The sequence below is a fragment of the Lemur catta genome, chromosome 1 (genome assembly GCF_020740605.2).
Source record: "Lemur catta isolate mLemCat1 chromosome 1, mLemCat1.pri, whole genome shotgun sequence".
Classification (NCBI taxonomy): Eukaryota; Metazoa; Chordata; class Mammalia; order Primates; family Lemuridae; genus Lemur; species Lemur catta.
Genome location: NC_059128.1, coordinates 77,048,148 through 77,069,440, shown reverse-complemented (window position 1 = coordinate 77,069,440; position 21,293 = coordinate 77,048,148). Strand labels below are relative to the sequence as shown.

The 21,293-nt window shown below is 43.9% G+C and overlaps 1 protein-coding gene across 1 annotated transcript in view; it reads right to left on the bottom strand.

Moving 5' to 3' along the window:
* STARD9 (StAR related lipid transfer domain containing 9) overlaps positions 1–21,293 on the bottom strand; it is a 113,099-nt gene that overhangs the window by 28,983 nt on the left and 62,823 nt on the right. Inside the window, exons 10-22 of the mRNA XM_045539718.1 lie at positions 19,413–19,480; positions 17,873–17,970; positions 17,251–17,460; positions 16,967–17,064; positions 15,933–16,010; positions 15,386–15,457; positions 12,540–12,719; positions 8,974–9,025; positions 8,499–8,636; positions 7,720–7,802; positions 7,483–7,586; positions 1,806–1,996; positions 886–1,360 (exon numbers count right to left, since the gene is read on the bottom strand). Of these exons, the coding sequence (XP_045395674.1) occupies positions 886–1,360; positions 1,806–1,996; positions 7,483–7,586; positions 7,720–7,802; positions 8,499–8,636; positions 8,974–9,025; positions 12,540–12,719; positions 15,386–15,457; positions 15,933–16,010; positions 16,967–17,064; positions 17,251–17,460; positions 17,873–17,970; positions 19,413–19,480 (1,847 nt within the window). The remainder of the gene's footprint in view (positions 1–885; positions 1,361–1,805; positions 1,997–7,482; positions 7,587–7,719; positions 7,803–8,498; positions 8,637–8,973; positions 9,026–12,539; positions 12,720–15,385; positions 15,458–15,932; positions 16,011–16,966; positions 17,065–17,250; positions 17,461–17,872; positions 17,971–19,412; positions 19,481–21,293) is intronic.

Below are 21,293 nucleotides of genomic sequence, written 5' to 3'. Positions count from 1 at the left end.
GGTATAGACTTAAAAATGTAGAATTAAAATGACATGATGTCTAAGAGTTGCTTTGAAATACATGAGAAAGCAGGAAGATGGGGAGACATAGCAAGTGTAGTAAATCCTGATAATTGCTGAATATGGGTGATAAGTGTATTATTCTCTCACCCTTACATATGTTTAAAATTTTTTTCACAATAAAAAGTTTTTAAAAACCCCACCTAGTACTCTGAAGACCAGAGAGGTGAGCAAACAATGGCAACAGACATCAATTGTGAACCTCCTGCAGAGGCCCTGAGGATATAAAAAGGTCTAAGATACAGGCCTCTGGTCCAAGGAGTCTGGGAGATAATATATCCTTCCCCCTTTACTGCATGTAAGGAGTGATGGAGAAAAGAAATAAGGACGATCCTAACGTGAACCTGGGAGTCAAAAGATGTACTCGCTTACCAGGTGAGAGGTGCGGCCAGGAAGCTGATTTAAAGAGCAGGGCAAGGAGGGAGGGAGGGAGCAGGAGGCAGTGTGGGAATGAAGAAGTCTGGTCTGAAGCAGGAGGAGACTGAGGTGGGAAACGCAGGACATATACGGAATGTATATGGGTAGTCCGGGTCTAAGGAGCAGATGAAAAATGAGGCTGAGAGCCTTCCTCAGAAGACAGCATCAAAGAAGCCAGAATCACTACTCTGAGGATGAGGAATAGGGAGAAGCCCGAGTCTGAAAAGATACACAGAGAAGGAAGAGAAGTAGCCAGAGGAGGGGAAAGCGATGAGGGAGAGAGGAGCACACATGTCTCTCACTTCACAGATGGAGGAAACTGAGGCACTGGGGCGTAAAGAACATTGCCTGGGCAACAATGTTACACACTTTAGCCAAGTGCTTCCCGGTGACAACCACTGGCTGTACCTGTGTAGCTGGGGCGAGCGCTGGCTGCAGAGGCTTCGGAGGCTTAAAGAACTGCAATTTGTCAATCTGCCTCTACATAGAGGCCCTGGAACCGTAGCATCAGGGCTGGGGACCCAGTATGGGGACTTCTGGGTGCTGTCATCCTGCAGCCAGCACAATGCCCTGAGCTGCTCCAGTCTCTTCTGGGCTTCCAGCAATCTCTGCTTCTTGATGATCCTCTCTAGCTGGAATGAGACATTTTTTCGCCGGACATTCCGTTCTGCGGCTCGAACAGCGTGTCTCCGCAGGAGTTGCAGTTGTACCACCCTCTTCTGGCTTTGGACAAGTGGGGATGGTTGAGCCTCAGGATCTGTCTGAAGCCAAACAGCAGGTGCCACAGATGCCTCAACTTCTTTCTCTGCTACATGGCTGTCTTCCTGCTGCTGCTGCTGCAAGCTAGCCAGCCAGGTCTCTTCTCTGAGCAGCCACTGCCGATCTGGGAACCAAAAACACCCAGAGAGAAGGTCAGCACCTTCCTCCCTGCCTGTGGCTGCCTGGACCGACTCCTCTGGCCATGGCTAGACCTATGTGGAGTGACAGAGCTGGCCAGGGCGATGTTGCAGGATGAGGGCCGCAGGGCTACGGGGCCTAAGCACAAGAGTGGGCACATGCTAGGGCAGGCGGCAGGGCATGGACAAATGTTAAGTGGAGTGGGCAGGAGGCCCACCACTCTGAGGGACAATAAGGAAGTTAGCTTCCTTATTCTTGCTTCTAGCCCCCTTGTAAGAGCCTCTTGTCTCTGAAAGACGCGAGAGAACACCTAATACCAAAGGTTCCATCATATCACAAAGAAAACAAAGGAGAGAATACAGAAGGCTGGGGCAGCATGAAAAGGAAGAAACGAGAAGGTAAGGCAGACATTTTAAATGGTGGGCACCTACTTTCTTTAATCTGCTGGCTGATGCAAGCCTGGTCAAATTCCAGTTCCTTCTCAGCTCTAATCTGTTCTGCTAGGATTTGTTGCCTCAAATCATTCACATAGCACTGCTGCTGCCGAATCTGGGCCCTGGGGGACGTCTCTCCATCCCTTGGTGGCTGATGGTCCTCGTCACATTGCTCTTCAAGCACTCTCCTGTCACAGAAGCATCCAGGGTTACCCAAGAGGAAATGCAAACCAAGCTCAGGACAAACTGGTAGCAGTCTAAACCCCTCCAAGACAGCCCCTGAATTCAACAGAGTAGAGAAAGGCTTTGGACTTCTGGCAACTTAGGACAAATAGGCATGGTGTCATAGGCAGCTTGTGATGTCACAGTGTAGGAGGGGAGAGTTGTCATTAAACTGGCATATTCTTAGATTTGTGGGTTTAGCAGAAACACAAGTTCATTTTGCTTAAGGAAAATCACCAGGAAAGCTTTTGTTTTTTTAGGAAAGTTGTTTTTTAAAAGACACAAAATTATCTTTTGATTAAAACCAAGATGTTTTGTCCTTTAAAAAAGAATAAATATCTTCTGGAAATATCAAGTAGAGAAGCAGCTCCAGAAACACCATGGGAATGGAAATTCTCCCCTACATGTTCAGCAATTACTGTTGCACCTCCATTCCCTGAAACAGAAGTCCTCTGTAACCTGGTAGTAAGAGGCGGCCGACCCAGGGGGCAGAGAGAATTTACATGCACACTACACCTGCGTGTGCGGCAGGAGACCCAGAGGAGAGCTGGTCTCCATTCAAGGGCTGTCCTCGGTGAACAAGCCCTGGAATAGAATCAAGAGTTTTAGTCTCTGCCATATCTTTCAGAGATAATACTGAAGCATTTACTGGTGAAATGTATCATGAATTTGTCTAGATCCAGTGGAGAGGAATAGGGGAAAGTGAGTGTGGATAAAAATGAAATAATATTAGCTAAGAGTTGATAATTTGTGTATTCAACATTGCCCATAATAAAAAGTTTACAAAGAATTCTAGATTCTAGTCATGCCTTACTCTGCCACCAGGTTCTTGTACAACTACGGATGAGTCAGAGGCTTCTTCTGAAAACTGACAGCTTCCAACTACTTGCTGACCTTTCCCTGGGGTCACGCGTGGTCTTCTATGCAAGTACCTCAAATGTTTTTTCTGCAGAGTATTTCCAGCCCTGTCATCCAGGTTTCTAAAGGGGCCAACTGCATGAGCACTCCAGGGTGGGCACAGGAGGGAAGTGGCTGAGAAGAGTCAGATTTTGCTAGAGGCTAACAGAAAAGCCAGAATCAGACCTGCCTCATCCAGCACTCAGCCCTCTACAATCCCAGAACATCATGACTCAAAGGCTTGAAGAGGCTCACTTAGTGGTCTGATGCTAGAACCAGATCTCAGGCAGTACGAGAAGTGTGCTGTAAGGGATTCACTCATTTTAGGAGAGTTACTATTTTGTAGAGCAGAATGAAATCACAGAAAGTATCAAAGCAGAGGTCCAGGCTGGGTGCAAAGGCACAGTAGCTTATGCCTGTAATATCAGAGCTTTGGGAGGCTGAGGTGGGAGGATCACTTGAGTCCAGGAGTTCAAGACCAGCCTGAGCAACACAGCAAGACCCCATCTCTATTAAAAATAGAAAAATTAGCCAGGAGTCATGGTGCGCACCTGAAGTCCCAGCTACTTGGGAGGCTGAGGCAAGAGGATCCCTTGAACCCAGGAGTTTGAGGTTGCTGTGAGCTATGATGGTGCCACTGCCTACCAGCCTGAGTGATAGAGCCAGACCCTGTCTCCAAAAAAAAAAGAAAAAGTAAAAATAAAAAAAAAATGCAAAAATAAGGCAGATGTCCACAAACTAGAGCCTGTGGGTCAAATTTGGTCTGCTGCCTGTTTTTATAATTTATAAATAAGGTTTTACTAGAACACAGCCAAACCCATTCATTTATGTATTGTCTAAGGCTGCTTCTGCATACTTGCTTTGCCACACTGGCAAAGTTGAGTAGTTGCAGCAAAGATCGTATGTCCCACAAAGACTAAAATACTGTCTTGGCCCTTTACAGAAAAAGTTTGCCACCCCTGTCTTAGAAGAAGTTAAGATTTTAAAATGCAGTCTTGGGAAGTTAAGATTTTAAAATGCAGTGGAAGATGGATGGCTGGAGAGGGAAGGGTGGAGTAGACAGACTGGGGGTGGGAGTGGAAGCTGACACAACCGCAGTCCCTTCCCTGGGAAGGAGGCTGTGAAGTGATTCAATCTGCAATGGGTCCAAGGACTAAGACAGGCCCAGGTACTTGTGCAGGTGTACTCAGCAGAAAATTGGTGCCGATTACTGTGGCAAAAGGCCACATACACACAGCTGGAGCATATATAAAGAGGAAAGGTATCTCTAGCACAAGTGAGGCAGAAGGCCAGGGATAGAAACTGGAATAGAAAACCGGTTAATGGCAAAAATTAGAAAAAACAGTTAATGGGAAACATTTTGTACATCTATTTATAGGTATCATGCCTGTATACTGCTCCCTAGATTTTGTCTGACCACAGAAATGGCTGAATTACAAACATGAGCCCACCAGAGGATCCTAGACAAACCCACCTAAGACCCACAGACCACCAGATGCAATAGGCAGGGAGGGGATCTTTATTTTGAATTCCCTGAGATGACTTAGTTTCCTTCTCTGGCTGTCTCCCCAACCTTCAAATTTACAATTTGCTTCTCCCTAGAATAGCATTTCCCTCTACCCTTCCCCTGGGAAAGCGGCAGCTATGATATAGTTTCCTTCATAGCAGTGCTGGGACCTGCAAGGAAAGGGTGTCTGGGGTGATCACCCAAGATGCCACACAGTCAGACAGAATGGCTCCCTCTGCTAAGCACATTAGTCAAATTCCCAGAAAGCAAGTGCAAAAGGAAATAGCAACCTTATGCTACATGTCTGGGTAGATTACAAAGAGCAAGTCTTCATTTACCTGCCAGCCAAGGGACCCCTGTCTCTATCAGATGACTGCCCTTCATCTTCGGTGGCTCCAGCATCCCCCAGCTGCTGCCTGGTCACCTGCTGCCAAGGACTCCACTGCGCCCTCCCTCTTCTTCTTTTCGCAGCCCTCCTCCACTGCCTCGGGGTCTGGCAGCTTCTGCAGCAGAATGCAGCAGCATCTACTTACTAAAGCAATAGTGGCAGCAGCAGCAGCAACAGTGTCTCCCAGGCTCTAGGCACTTAAGGTTAAGCCCCTAAAATTCCAAATGGGAAAATGCCAAGAACAGAGGCAATGGTATTCAAGGACAAATTCCTCTCTGGTCCAGATTACTGCTGCAAGCAACAAAGGAGAGCAAACTGGCCAATTCCCCCTGGATCTGGAGTCACCTACAGCTTTGTAGGCCCCACAAATGCTCCTCAAGAGACAGAAATGAGGGAAAGACAGCCTAGCACAAGAGGCGGCTTTGGAGCCACGCCCATCCAAGAGCAGAGGGAGACACTCTCATAGACACACAGCCACAAATCCAGACTGGGAGCCCAGCTGGCAACGTGCATTTTTCTCTGTTCTTATGGGTTCCTCTACCTGGTCATTTTGCCCAATCACAGGCTTGAGTAACATACCACACCACCTCCACCAAAGGCTGGCACACAGATGCTGGCTATGGTAGCTGGGCAGGGCCAGCCCAGCCTACAGGCTCCTAGTACTAGGGCTGAACAATGGAGGCAGGGGGTGGGAGAGGCCTTAATTCTGAAATCCTTCTCTGTCCTCACTGAAAGGGCACATTCTTGGTGTTTCTGAAAGGTCATGGCAGTGCTCACGGGGCTAGAGAGACATACAAGAATTTTAAAAGGCAAGAGGAGACCACAGTGTACTGTGGGGTAGATGGGTCAGCTAGGCAGAGAAGAGAATACAGGAAAGAGAAAGGGGGGCAGCCTTCCTGGGCAGCTCCTTCTCAGAGCCTCCCAGCAGTGGGGGCTTGGGGTGTGTCAGCACTGCACACAGACACTTGCTCTTTCAATCCTTGTCACAAGATCCCTGGGAAAGAGATGGAGATGGTAATATCCTTCCTTTAGAGATGAGAAAACAGGCTCAGAGATTCAGTGACTTGTCTAAGGTCACACAGTTTTTTTTATTTTTGAGACAGGGTCTTGCTCTGTCACCTGGGCTAGAATGCAATGGCGTCATCATAGCTCACTGCAACCTCAAACTCCTGGGCTCAAGCAATCTTCCTGCCTCAGTCTCCCGAGTAGCTGGGACTACAGGTGTGTGCCACCAAACTCAGCTAATTTTTCAATTTTTTGTAGGAATGTAGTCTTGCTCTTGTTCAGGCTGTCACACAGCTTTTATGTAGTACAGCCAGGATGTGGACTAGTTTTGTCCAATTGCAGTATCTCTCTTCCACATCCATGGCTCTTTAAGTGGCAGTATTTTCTGTGAAACTTTGAACTGTGAAGGAAAAAAAGATCTTCAACGAGTCTTCCCAACACAAACCTTACCTAACACAGGACCTCCTGACTTCACTACAAAAAGGGAGGGCCACTCTGACAAAGCAAAAGTTCCAGCCTCAGTCCTGAGTCTGCCTTGGCCATGACACTCTCCACCCTATGTCACCTCTTCTGACTCACCCTTCACTGCACAGAACTCTCGACACTAGGACCCTCCTCCATAAACTTCTGTTGTAGTGTCCTTCAATGCTTCACAGCCCTGCTGTGAGGACTTGCCCGCTGTTCATGCTCCTCGAATCAGAGCACTTCTGCTCCTGTAACCAACACCAACTACCAAGTTCAGACCCAAGACTCTTCATCTGCCATCAGATGCTGCTGGCCTGATGAAAGAGAGTCAGATCTCTCTGAAGGAACCAAGGAACCAAGGGCCATCATAACTCTACCAAGAACCCTGTGCGGAAGGTGCGTGGCAGCTCCCGATGCCAGTGATGTCACAGGTACCATGTGCTACAGGAACTCCCTGAGGCAGAGGTTACGTGACTAATGGGAAGAGAAGGATTCCCAGCACCCAGCCTGCGAGGCATCTAGATCTGGGAAGGGGGTTCTATGAGGAAATGGATGAAGTATGACTATGAAGTGATAAAGTAGTTACCATCAGTCACACATCAAACTCTGACTAAATGCCTTAGTCACAGAGCAGGTGCCATGGTTATGAAAGGGCAGAACCCCAAGATATTTTTATATTGTTCTGATAGTTCCTGACCCTCTTATGTACCAGTCCGGTTTCTTGGTTATGAAGGGGAAAACGGATTCTCAGTCACACACTATCTTTTAAAAACTCAGAAGAAGTCTTAAGTTCTGGAAGCTAACTGACATACACTATGAGCTCACACTAGGCAGGCCAGAGTTTAAAGAGAGAGATAGAGAGGTAAATTCAGAATCAGTATCAAAGACATCTGCAAACACATCACAGTTAAATCTTGTTGCGACAAGAAAGTGGGCATAGGAATATCAAATAATATACCTCTTTCAGTGATGAAGAAAGTTGAAATACCAGAGGAAATGAATGAGGGCCAAGACCACTCTCCTGCCAACTACAAACTCAGCCGCTAGTTCAGCATTTTCAAATTACATTGATTCAGATCAGACCTCACTCAGATCTTGTCTGCTACACTAATCACCTCCCTGCTCCATGTTGTAATGGACTGAGAAGCAAACCCAGTGGTTCCACGTCAGTATGAGCACCTGTTTCTCACCTTTCCTTCCAAAACAAAGGGTAGAGACCCAGACGGGAAGCAGTGACATCTCCATCCAAGTCCAGCCATTCCAAAGAGCCACTGCCACCAACAGCCTCTCCAACCTGGAACAAGAAAGCACAGTGAGGCTGGTGTCATCACTCCCAGCCCAACAGAACCAGATAAGGCTCAGGCTTTTCCTCTAAAAAGGAGAAACAGGGAGGCCAGCAACAACCTAGAAAACACAACTGTGCTAACCTGCCTTCGCCGCCGCAAAACAGCAGCCTCTGCTGGGTTGCTGAATCGGAACTTCTGTGCTTTCCCCAGAGTTATGACAGCACCTGTAGCACAGAGACAAATGAGAATTCAATAAACAGATCATGTTTTGAATACATACTACGTCCAGGACACTGTTCCTTGAGACAAAGTCATGCTCTCGATAATTGATCATTTAGCTGAGTGATAAGATATTAATAATATATCTCACAGCATGCATTTTGAATCAATAAAATAGACAGGAGAAGGTCTAGTACTCCAAGGAAAAGCACGATGAGTTCCAGGTGGAGTAATCAGGCAAAGCTTCATGGAAGAGGAGGAATCTAAGCTCAGTCCCAAAGGAAACAGAATGTGAATAGATTAATAATAGCAGTGACAGTGACAGAAATAATGACAATGGGTGTTTACTAAATGCCAAGCATACTGTTAAGAACTTTACATGGATAATGTTCATTCAATCCTCACAACGATCCTATCATCATCCCCATTTTACAGATGAGGAGTGTGAGCTCAGAGCCTTTCCCAAGGACACAGAGCTAATGAACACAGGTACAAATTTCAGAGAGTCATTCTTCACTCTGGGGCTCTGGAACTGAAGCTCATTTAGGGGAACAGGATCACATTAGAAAATCTTCAGATCTCTGGGTGTAGAGGCTGAGTGATCCATCTTTAAAGCCTGCTTCAGTGAGTTCTCTGGGCCCATGAGACTAGAGCTGGTCCATCACTCAGCCTGGTATGAACAGTGCTGTAGACAGTCCTACCTTGGGTCAGACGGCAGGAGGCAGTGACCTCCCTGCCATTGACTGTGCAGCGGGCCCCCCGGGCAGGCCGGAGAACGACTACCCCACAGGCGCTGGTGATCGTGCAGTGGTCTCTTTCAATCCACTGACCCTGCAGGACTGCAGAAGAGACAACGGTCACTCAGGTCAGGGGACAACCCAGGGCAACACCCCTTCCATTCTTTCTGTGAGATCAGAATCCAACATCTCGAAGATCTCACACCGTAACAAGAGAGGAAGAGCCACCACCTAAAACTACCCAGACCTGAAATCCTCCCACGGTGTGGGTCTCCTATCACACATCCCAGCTCCAAAACCTAGCAGCAGAAAGAGAAGCAGACCCTTTAATATAATACTTCAAAAACTCCTTCCTCTCAGAGCATAAGATTCCTCCCATGAAACCTTTCAGGCACAAATACTTGCCCCAAGTGTCAGACCCATATTCTCTGTCACTTACCAATGTCCTGTTCCTGGTCTGAGTCACTCCTTCCTATTTTTGTTGTCCCCTCCTACAGGGAAAAAAAAGCCATTTTAGTGAGACTAAAAAAGCATACAGCCTTGCCCCCGAAGGAGACTCCACAGTCGAGTGTTATCACTGTCCTCCCATTCTTATCCCAGCCTTTTCTGTGCCACTTCCTAACTTTGGCCCCAGCTGCTCTGACCCACCTCCTACTTACTCTGCAGCCCAGGAAGCCCCTGAGAAGGCAGAGGTAAAATAAATAAATAAATAAATGACAAAGCAGCAGCAGCCACTTGCAAAGTCCAACAAGTTTTGGCAAACTCCGTCTTTGTCCTATAGCCTGAAGTTAGGGAATAGCCACAGCCATCAGTCAGAAGTTCTCTAGTCTGAGGAAGTGAGCCCACAAGCACAGCTTTCCCCCAAGGGGCTAAGCGTGGTCCAAGTTTGGTCTAGTAAGTCTCAAAGAGACAAGCGTTTTATGAAGATTTATGGAAACACGGGGTTTTTACCTTCTTGGTCCGCAGATGAAGTTTAATAGACACCAGATTCTAAGAAGGGTAAAGCACAAATAGGAGAAAAGCACTTCTAGAATAAAAAAGAACTGAAAGAGAGTATAAGAAAGGAGGGGGAAATTGGAGTTAGTACACATGAATCACTGGGTTAGTAGAAGAAAGGGCCTTTGGCCTTGGATTACGGCAAATGCACTTACGACCACATAGCCCTATTTGAAGAAGGCAACAATACAGCAACAGAGGTGCTAGATTTTAGATATGTCTTTATGATTTATTGAATAACCATTCAATATGTCACAGGCATTATGCTGAGTGCTTTATAGATATCATTACATAATCCTTGAACAACGCAAAATGTAGGTATTATTTATTCGTTTATTTTTTGCAAAACAGGGTCTTGCTCTGTTGCTAGGGCTGGAGTGCAGTGATGCAATCATAACTCATTGCAGTCTTGAACTCCTGGGCTCAAGGGATCCTCCTGTCTCAGCCCCTTGAGTAGCTAGGACTATAGGTTCACGCCACCATGTCTGGCTGATTTTTTTTATTTTTTGTAGAACCAGGGTCTCGCTATGTTATCCAGACTGGTCTCAAACTTCTAGCCTCAGGCGATCCTCCTACCTCAGCCTCCCAAAGTGCTGGGATTATAGGCTCATTTCCTTTTTATATAGAAGAATCTGAAGCTTACAGAGGATAAATTGCCCAAGAAACCCACATATGAAATAGGGGAGCTATGACCAGAATTTGGGTCTCTGGGTCTGCAGCCCATGCTTTTCCAACCTCACTATACCACCTTCCCAATGACTAATGTTTTCAGGGTGGCCGGAGAGTTCTCCACTAGGCTTCACTGTCAGCAGCCAAAGCAGGGAGGTTCCTGCAGGTCCCCCAAAATAGCCTGTGAGAAGGAAGAATCCTGGAAGAAATGAGGCTCTTCCCTGCATACACACAAATAGCCAGAGCCCAGCCTTTCCTGCTCAGCCACTGAGGACCAAAGGACACAGACACTGTCAACAGAAGCAGAGGGAAGTTCAAGGGAAAAAGTTCAAAACCCTTCATGTGAGTTCAGGGACAGCTGTGATCACGAGGCACATTCCTCCATAAAGGATAAAGGCCGTAGCACATCATAACATCTAGATTTCAGGGCAGAAACCACACAAAAAAAGTGATGGCATCTCAGATGACAAGGACTGAGTTGGTGCCTGTGTTTTCTGCCCCCTATGCCTCTTTAAGCAGGGAGAATTAGTGGCATAAAGGCAATTATGAGGATGAAGTTCAGGGTTATCAGTAACCTGTGCTCCACCTATCCTCCCCTCTGCCCACTTCCTGCCCAAGGAGCTTCCTAAGGTGACCCAAGGGAAACGGCTCCCAGGATATTGCCAGAGACTAGTTCTAGGTCTACAACCAAGTTAGCGAAGTAAATAAAAATACAGAGAATCTTGGGCCACTACTGTTATATCATTACCTAGACCAATATGTAAACAAAGAAAAAGGGGAAAAATGGGTACATAAAATGCAGAAATGTCAAGATTAGAAACAGACTAAAATCTCATCACCCAGGTCCACTGGAAATGCACCAAGGAGGGATGAAAATCTTCACTATGTATTAAGCAATGAAAATCAGCAATCCTATGTTCAGATGAGGTCATCACTAGTCTGTGTGTCTACAATTCAATCTAATAGTCATGTCCTTTAACCCTCTGCTGCTATCCATAGCTCTATTACTTGATTTCTAGCTTCGTCTGCTCATTCCACATCCAACCAATACCATCAAATCAGTTCTACTCAAATATTGACCATTTTAATGGATCTGGTCTCTTCCTGACCCCCAATTTCTCCTTGTGGTTCTGACTAATGGAAGGATCTATATAGCCATTTGGTATTTAGATCTGTTGCCAGGGTAAAAGTAGACAGCCACTTCTGCCTGAGGCATTTTCACTGAGATAATTTATTCCCACTGTGCCAGAAAATAAGCTACTTTTAACTTTCTGTTTGAGAGGCTCAGTCTGACAACTTCCCTAAGGGCTTATCCCAAGAACACAGATGAGCTTTCCCGACATCTCACTTCCATATGCTCTGCAGCATTAGGAGCCTAATTTCTCCAGGGATAACAGCACATTACAAATCCCCCATAAACTCTTTCTTTGTTCTTTTTAAGTATTAGCTGGGGACAATTATGAGAATCAAAATTAGATTTTCAGTAAGCACAGGGATTTTGGCCATGTGAAGTGTGTTCTGCCATCCATAGGAACTGTCCTCCCACAGTCGGACATATTTGATTAGCACAGAATACAAGACTGTCTACCAAGAGTCACTAACTCTCAAAACTGTTGCAATTAGAAATAAGGACTAGCCTCCAGGTGAGCCAGGTCCTGTTTGGAAAGCCTTTACTTCAATCTATTTTTTTCTAGATAGATGCATGTTGTCCCGGCTACCCCTCCACCCCAGCCCTCTGGACTCTTCCCTCATGCTTTAAGCTTCCTTTATCTACGTTCTCTCTCCCTCCTTCTTTTCCAGGAAAATGTAGTGATGGAGAAGTGGGATGTGCACATTTTGTTGATTTGGGGTTGAATGAAGTGGGGAAGTGTGAGAAGAGAACTTTCAAATCTTCCGAATTCCCCTTTACTCTCTGAAAGCTACCTTTGAGCAGCCTGCATTTGCAGAATTTAGGAGCACTAGCGGTATTTTGAGGTTAGGACTTCACTCTCCGTGATTGTACCACTGTGCTGTAGGAAGCCAGAAAACGAATATGAGAAGCATCATTCTTTAAAATGAGGAAATTAAGGCACAGAGAACAAAAGTAATTTACATAAGAACAATAGTAACAGCAGTTGAAAAACAAATGATTGTTCTGACTTCCAGTCTTCTACTCTATATACCTGCAAAAGCAAAACATCACAATTTGTCCATTAGACCAGTTTCCTGAGAGCAAACCTTAAGGCAGCTCTGTGGCATCTGTGTCAATTCACAGAAACACAGCGGCTGCCCCTGGCTTTTCCCTCCTTGACTATTGGGGCCCGTGGCTCAGGAAGAAAAGGAGTACACCAGCCTCCTCACCTTGAGGTGATAGAGCACAACACCTGTGCTGAGCATGTCATCCTCCAAGGCCATCAGGTGTGGCAGGCTGGAGTCGATGACCACCCCAGCCTTCCTCCTGTCGATGTCCACGCTGTAATGCTCCAGGAGGGCCTGCCAATCATTCCACTTCTGGGTCCAGTCTTTAGTCATCTGGTCTACCTGCAGAGGCACAGGAGGTGATCTTAGACACTCAGCATGAGAAGCTGACGAAAGGTCAGAGGTCATCCTGACCTGTTTCTCCAGGGTATATTACTTTCTCATGATCCTTTTACTATTCAAAGCCCCACAGAGGCCCATGTACCTCCTCCAACTGAGAGCTCTCCTTGTTTTTCAAGGTTTTTTTCAATAAGCAAGTGTCAGTTTTATAAACAGAAGCTCCTTCAGTAAATGTTATTTGTAAAGTTTTCTGCAATGAGCATGTATTGTTTAAATAATTAGAATAACCATAAATGTTATTTTTAAAAGTTTTTGAAATTAATTGGGATGTTAGACATCTTTGTTTATAATTTCCCCCTTCCCCCACCCCACTTCTATATGAGCCATGTTTGAGAATCCTTTTATGACCTAACACTTCTTTCCCAAGGTGCAATACCTTGAGTTATAATGTAAGCTTTCACATGGCTAAAGGATCCACAAAGCACTAAGAGGAATCTCCCCAGGTAGAATTAAGTCTATATGGAACTAATCCGGAACAATGTAATAAAAACATATCAATAATAACAAGAAAATACTATGCATCAGTTACAGAATTTTAAAAGTAAATATACCTATGCTTGGAGGCCTTAAGCTACAAGTGCCTTAGGGACATGAATAAACAGTGTTGAACGTAGGGTCCTTTTTCTTCTTTTGGCAGAAACTGATGCCTAGGCAGGAAGCTTATCCTGAGAATGGAAGAACTGAGGAAGCTCAAAAAAATTAGATTCAGGGCCGGCGTGGTGGCTCATGCCTATAATCCTAGCACTCTGGGAGGCCGAGGCGGGAGGATTGTTTGACCTCAGGAGTTCGAGACCAGCCTGAGCAAGAGCAAGACCCCGTCTCTACTAAAAATAGAAAGAAATTACATGGACAACTAAAAACATATATAGAAAAAATTAGCTGGGCATGGTGGCGCATGCCTGTAGTCCCAGCTACTCGGGAGGCTGAGGCAGTTGGATTGCTTGAGCCCAGCAGCTTGAGGTTGCTGTGAGCTAGGCTGATGCCAGGGCACTCTAGCCCAGTCAACAGAGTGAGACTCTGTCTCCAAAAAAAAAAAAAACTAGATTCAGGTTAAGTACTTCTCTGAAAAAGGTAATACTTCAGAAAAAAAATTATGCCATGTTTAGCACAAGTATTTTATGTACCCTAGAAACACTGTTTTAAAATTACAATCATTGAGTTGAAATCTGAAAACCAGTGAGAATACAGGGTACCCCCAAAGAGCTGGCTGGATTGGGACCCCCGGCATTGGTGAGTGGCAGGGCACTCTGGCTGACAGCCTGGCACAGCTGCCCCTCTGGGCGGCTTCCACTACTCACTCCTACTCTGCCTAAGGTCACACAGCCAGCAAGGCGCACATTCATGTCCAGGTTGCTGGCCTACATAATGCAAAATGCCTAACGAGCTTGGAATGATTTTGGCTCTTCTACTTCATCCCTTATTATAGAGGGATGATACTTTCTCAACCAAAAATCAGAATACATAGCTAAACAAAGATTTTTTGAGAAACTTCTGGATGTATAATGTAGTCCTAAAGTTTATATTTAGGGTATCAATACTGACATGGCCAGAATACTTGAATAACATATAAGGATGATGCAATAGAATACTGGAAATTGGGACATTTGGTTGTAGGATCTAAATCTAACCTGTGACCAAAAAAAATGCCCACCATTTCTTCCTTTCAAATGTCTCTGGGAACCACCATTTAGTCTACTGTTCCCAAATGTCCTGTCCTTCCCCTTACAAGAACAGTCTCTTTCCTGGTTGATCTCCCTATTTCTAGGGTCCCCCCGCCGGCTTTTAATTCATCCTGCATACACTTCCCCAAGATACTCTTTCATGATGTCACCAACCTGATTCAAAAAGCTATAAATCCTGTTTGCATCAAGTTCCAATCTTCCAAACTGGCTGTAACCTTACCTCCACTACTGTCTGCCATGAACACCTATTCTAGCCTATTTAGCCTTCCTCACAGTGTGTGCTTCCACACGGCCTCTCTCAACACCTCCTTCTCCACAAGTTCCAAGACTCTATGTTTTCCCTCCCTCACCCCAAATGCCTTACCACTTGTCCCTAACAAATCTATCAAACCTTCAAAGGCCACTTCAAGGTCAGTTCTCTGCCTTCCAGCTCCAGCACATGAAGTCTTCTCAGAAAATTCCAACCTATAATGATTTCTTCCTTCCCTGAACTCTTTTTGTATAGATAATACAGTTGAAACACGCCACTCTCTGTGTTTCCAACTAGACTGCAAGTCACTTGAGGGCAGGGACTTCTTTGTATCTCTTGCAGCATCATGCTGAGCACCTATTTGGTGCTTAAGCAACGAATACATGTTGGTTGATTGATTTACTGACTAGGAAATAAATTGTTCCCCCCACCCAGGCTACTCTCACTAGTGAGTTATCATGAACCCCTAAAGAAAACACATCAGAAATTCAGAAGGCCATTTACTAGTCCCTAAGGCAAACATATCCCCCCCACTTCAAGGCTGAAAGGAGATAAAAACTGTCTTTAAACTAGATAGATCCTCTCTGCCCTGCCTAGGGAACAGCCCTGGCCCAGGAATAATGGAGGGAGCTCTCAGGGTAATGTAAAGCACAACTGAGTTCACCCAACACACCCACCTTCAATTCATTTTGGAAAACGAGTTCTTTCAGATCTTCATCCTTTTCATCATTCAATGAACTGAAGTTCCTCTGCACAAACAGAGAGAGAGAGATGTACTTTGATATTTTCCTGATCTGAACTTCAGGTGGGTCCCACCCTTACACTTGTGAAGGAATATAAGGTACAGCTAAAGGAAAGATTTTATCATTAAAATCAGAAATAATTCAGGAGCCTAGGCATTTGGGCTCATATTGGCACAAAGAAGGAGAATTCAAACAAATTTTTCTGGACGGCCCCATTCCCCATGTCTGCCCCAACAGAGCAAGGCCCAGTCAGGCAAATGCCCTTTGGACAAAAGATGATATAGTGAGAAAATGTCCACCGCATCTGAAGCTACACAGAGAAATCAAAGACATCCCCCCCGCCCAACTTTGCTCCTGCCTCTGCTCCATGAGTGTTTATCAAACAACATGGAATGCAGCAGGGCCCTGATTCTATGCAGAAGAAAAAGGGCTCAGGAGGAGAACTTCACTTAAGTATGCGGAGTTCTGATTGCCTGCATACCAGTTCAAAGCTCAGCAGCATGGCTTTCAGTCTTTCAATCTCTTCTCTGAGCTCTCTGATCAGCTTTACGTTAGCATCCTGAAACACAAAGAACTCAGTCACCACTGATTGGTATCAGGTCTCACCCAGCTAGGAAATGCTACATGTAATGAACTTGGAAGTGAATTACTCCTTTGGAGTAACTTCTAAAGCAGTCATTCCCCATATGTGGTCCCGGGATCTACAGCATCAACTTCACCTAAGAACTTGTTAGAAATGCAAATTTTCGCCCCACCCCAGACCTACTAAATCAGAAACTCTTGGGGGCCCAGCTGTGTTTTAACAAAACCTCTAGGTGATTCTGATACACACTGAAGTTTGAGAATCATGGTCCTAGAGGAGAAGGTCAAGCTGGTAACACAAACAACAGGGCACGTACAGGTAGGAGATACTAATCTTACTGTATTCTAACTAAATATTTTTTTCTCATACCCAGAGAAATGTGACTAAACGTAATACCCGCCCAGTCACACTGCCTTGTAAAACAGTCCCTGTACGGGCTGTACACGTGTCTGGCCACCAGCTATGATCCCTGCTCTGGAGCTTTTCGCTGAAATTGCAAAAGAGATAAGGAACATTTGGAAAATTCTCATTATTATTCAGCTTTCAAAAACCAATGAATTCCTATACTCTCTATTTAAACAGAATAGTCACTGAAATTTGGATAGAAAAAAATACGGGCATAAATCAATATCAATTCAAAATAAAAGCAGTAAACACAATTTAAATGGCCTTTCTTAGAGTGGCAATGTTACACCAGGAATCTTAAGAGAAATGGCCTTAGAGAAATATCTAAAATATTCATAAAAGGTTACTGAATGAAGGCAGTAGAGATATAAGGGAAGGAGATGACATTAGCAAACAGACTTCTACTACTTCATTATTTGGAGAATAAGTTAGGCGGGTTGGGGTGAGTACAAAAAGAAAGAAATCAATTGGAGAAAAATAAGGAGAACTTTGTGTAAAATAAACCAGACTTCTGAGGAAGGTCTCACCTCATTCACCCGTGGCTTGTTGATAATATTTTTGGCATTGGATGCATATCTCAGCGTGCTCATTGTCTCACTGTAGCTAGTGTGCGCAGGAGACACAGCTGAGGTACAAGGAGAAAGTTAAAAGACATGCCAAGCCCTTCCATCCCAGTCCTTAACCACTTGGCTTGCTACTATTGCCCATGCTGTGTAAGTCCCATGATGAAACGAGAAACCTGGGTGGTCACGGCCCTTTCTCTGAGACAACGCCAATCCCAACACAGAACCAGCTCTAGCATCCCACTCACTGGCAACCATGATGGTTTTGGAGTTGCCTCCAAGACTGTCCTTCAGCAGCCAGGTCAACACAGAGTCTCGGTATGGGATGTAAGACTGTCTCCGGGAGGGTCCCTCTCCACTGCTGGTCCCAGAAGTAGAGCTAGGGATCCCACTGTCACCGCCATTGCTGGCTGAGCTGTTGAGGCTCAGGCTGCTGCTGAATAATTGGGAGTTATGGGCTTAAAGACAAAAAATAAAAGTGGAAGAAAGAAGGAATTATGAAGAAATGCATTAAAACACTAAAACAATGATTGGAAAACACAGACTTAAGTATCACACTTCCTAATCCCTTTCTGCATATGATAGGATATTTTAAGTTTGAACCCTGAATTAGACTTTGGATCCAAGACAAGGAGTGGATAGCCACACTATTTTTAAGTCTCCCCTCTTTTTAAAATGATAGTGCTGGGATGATGGTCACATTGTGCTCTAAAACCATAGACAAATATTAAATTTTCATGCCCCAAACCAGAAGGTAACCTTATCAAAAAAAACCTTGTAAAGTGTCTACCCTTTTGACAAAATGAAAACATGAGTTTTTTTCTCAAAGTCTCCCTCCCACTCCAATCATCCAGTGTATCAGCAAAATACCTAAGGTGGAGATGACAATTCCTAGAGTCACAAGGGACTTGTTGATATTGGCTCCTTCAGTAATCCGGTCCTTACAGTAACTGGGATCTGCTCTTTCACTAAAATACAGTCAATGAAAACAAAAACAAAAGCAAACATTATTTTTATAACGCTGCTGAAAGATACTATTAAGTTATACATAATGTTGTAAAAGACTCACATAATAAATTCCTTTCATAATTCAGTTCCAGAAAAAATGTTACCATCTTATAATGAACTGGCCTTCTTCAGTTTCTCAGGCAATAAAAATCAAATAATTCACTACATTTCTGTTTTCATTTTGGCTGCCAGAGCACTTTAAGCTAAACGTAATAATGCTCATTTACAGTAATGATATTAGCATAGCTTTTTGGTATATCCACTTCCTCTCTATCTCTATTGTTTTAAATTCACATATTAATGGCTTTTTGGTATCTGCATCAACTGCTAATAGTCTCAAATTCCTTTAAGTAAATGGCAGATATTAAAAATTCACACTTCCAATTGGCTGATTCTTCTTTCAGATAGCACTTAGTTTTTAAGGAAATGCTATACCATATTAATTATTTAGCAGTTTTAAAAGAAAATTTGCTTTTTTTTTGTGATCACATTATCCCTAAGACTTTCTTTTTTCTAGATATATATGTAACTATAATACAATTCATGCTTCCTTCTAATACTTAATAAAATGCAGTATCTTCTTCTCAACCTCACAGTATTTTTAAAACTTTATTTTCAGAGATTGCATCTTGTTACGTTGCCTAGGCAGCCTCAAATGATCATTCCACCTCAGCCTCCCAAGTAGCTGGGGCTACAGATGCACACCACCATGTAAAACTTTTCTTTTTTATCTTTCTTAAGTAATGTATAGAGCTGCATAAAATCAATATTAAGTCTGGGAGCAGTGGCTCATGCCTGTAATCCCAGAACTTTGGGAGGCTGAGGCTGGAGGAGCACTTGAGGCCAGGAGTTCCAGACCAGCCTGAGCAACACAGTGAGATCCTGTCTCTACAAAAAATAAAAAAATAGCCAAGCATGGTGGCACATGTCTGTAGTCCTAGCTATTCGGGAGGCTGCAGGGGGAGGACCACTTGAGCCCAGGAGTTTGAGACTGCAGTAAATTAAAGAAAAAAAGGTATGCTTAGTTACCTTCACTTAGAGCAGTGGTTTTCAATCTTGCCTAAACATTGGAATCACCTGGACAGCTTTAAAATACACTGATGTCTACGTTCTCCCAAACCTCACTAATAATTTGATTTATTTGCTCTGAGGTGCAGGAAAACTGGGAGTTTTAAAAAGTTCCCCATGTGACTTGGGCAGTCAAGATTGAGAACCCTGATATAGAGGAATTTTTCAGCCCCTGAAAAACTACAACTTCTTAGCATTCAAAGACTTTTCCTTTCTAATTTTCTCAGGATGATTGAAATATTAAAAAGACTGGACAAGCTTATTCCCTGTAAAATGGGCAAGAACAAGATCATTGTCAAGGGAGTAATTCCCCTTGGCTTTGAAATCCAATTACCTGCCTGCTAGGTCCACAAGGTTGATCTTGCTAGCAATTTCAGTGGGGAGGTTGTTCTCCAGGATTGCCTAAAGGAGAAAACACATTTAAAGCGTGTCGTTTGGAATGATTTGGATTTTTCCCCCCTTAGACACTTTTAACTAAGGTGATATTTTGGATTTTTATCCAACTCATTCAACAAATACATGTTCTAACTTGCTCTGAACCAGTTGAACTCTCCATATCTGATACATAAAATCAGTAGGTCCTGGATCATCATTTCATTAAAAACACTAGCAGACTTTCACAAAGTAATAAGGGCAAATCCCCACGAAGCTCTCTGAGCACAAATTTCAGGCGCACCAGGAATTTCCGTACAATTTACCAGGCAAATGCACGCCTCTCCTCCCAGTGCTCTGACTCTTATCAGCAGAGAGCCACAGCAGATGTGTGGCCCTGATGAGGTTTATCCCTCAGTCACAGCATGTTAACTTGCTAGGGCAGGAACTCTGCCCTGTTTGTTCTACTCAGGGGCATCGGACCCAAAAAACAAAACTACTTTTCTTCCTCCCTGCCTCCCAATTCAATGTGGATTTTTTACTGTGTCTGTTTTAGAAAATTTTAATGTTATTATGCATCTATCACCAAACTCCAGTTTTAGAACACTTCCAATAACCCCCTTTCAAATTCCCTGAAGTCTGTTTGCAGTTCATCTCTGTTCCCATTCCCAGCTCCAAGCAACCACTCATCAACATTCTATCTCTATATAAATGGAATCATATAATGTCCAGCTTCTTTCACTGTGCATAACTGAGATTCATCCATGTTGAGGCATGTATCAACAATACTTCATTTTTGGCCAGGTGTGGTGACTCACACCTATAATCCTAGCACTCTGCTGAGGCTGAGGCGGAAGGATCGCTTGAGGTCAGAAGTTCAAGACCAGTCGCAGAAAGAGTGAGACCCTGGTTCTACTAAAAATAGAAGGAAATTAGCCGGGCAACTAAAAATAGAAAAAATTAGCCAGACATGGAGGCGCACGCCTGTAGTCCCAGCTCCTCAGGAGGCTGAGGCAGGAGGATTGCTTGAGCCCAGGAGTTTGAGGCTGCTGTGAGCTAGGCCGACATCACAGCACTCTAGCCCAGGCAATGGAGCTAGACTCTGTTTCAAAAAAAAAAAAAAAAAAAAAAAAACCTTCACTTTTATTGCTGAGTAGTATTGAGTAGTATTCCATTGTGTGGATATACCATAGTTATCCACTCACCTCTTGATGGACATTTAGGTTGTTTCCATTTCAGGGCAATTACAAATAAAAATGTTGTGAGTATTTTTGCACAAATTTTTGTACAAACATATGATTTTTTTCTCTTGGGTAAATACCTAGGACTGGAATGGATGATCATATGGTAGGCATATGTTTAAATTTTTAAGAAACTGCTGAACTCTTTTCCAAAATTGCTGTACCATTTCATATTCCCACCAGTAGTGCAGTGTATGAGAATTCCTGCTCCTATACATCTCGTCAATATTTAGTATAATTTTAACTTTAGCTATGTTAAAAGGTGGGTAGTTATATCTCATCTGTTTCTAATTTGCATTTCCCTAATGACTAATAATGTTGAGCATTTTTTCAAGTACTTAGCTGTCCTCTCTATATTTTCTTTTGTCAAGTGTCAGTTCTCAATTTTTGCCTGTTGTTTACAGTTGTTTTCTTATCAAAGAGTTTAGAGAGCTCTTTATACATTCTGGATACAATTTCCTTATCAGATGTATATTTAGCAAACAAGTTCTCCCCATCTGTGGCTTTTGTTCTTCTCTTAACAGTGTCTTTTTATTAAAAGAGCAAAAGATTTAAGTTTTGATCAATTCCAAATTTCAATTTGTATTTTTGTGTTTTTAGTG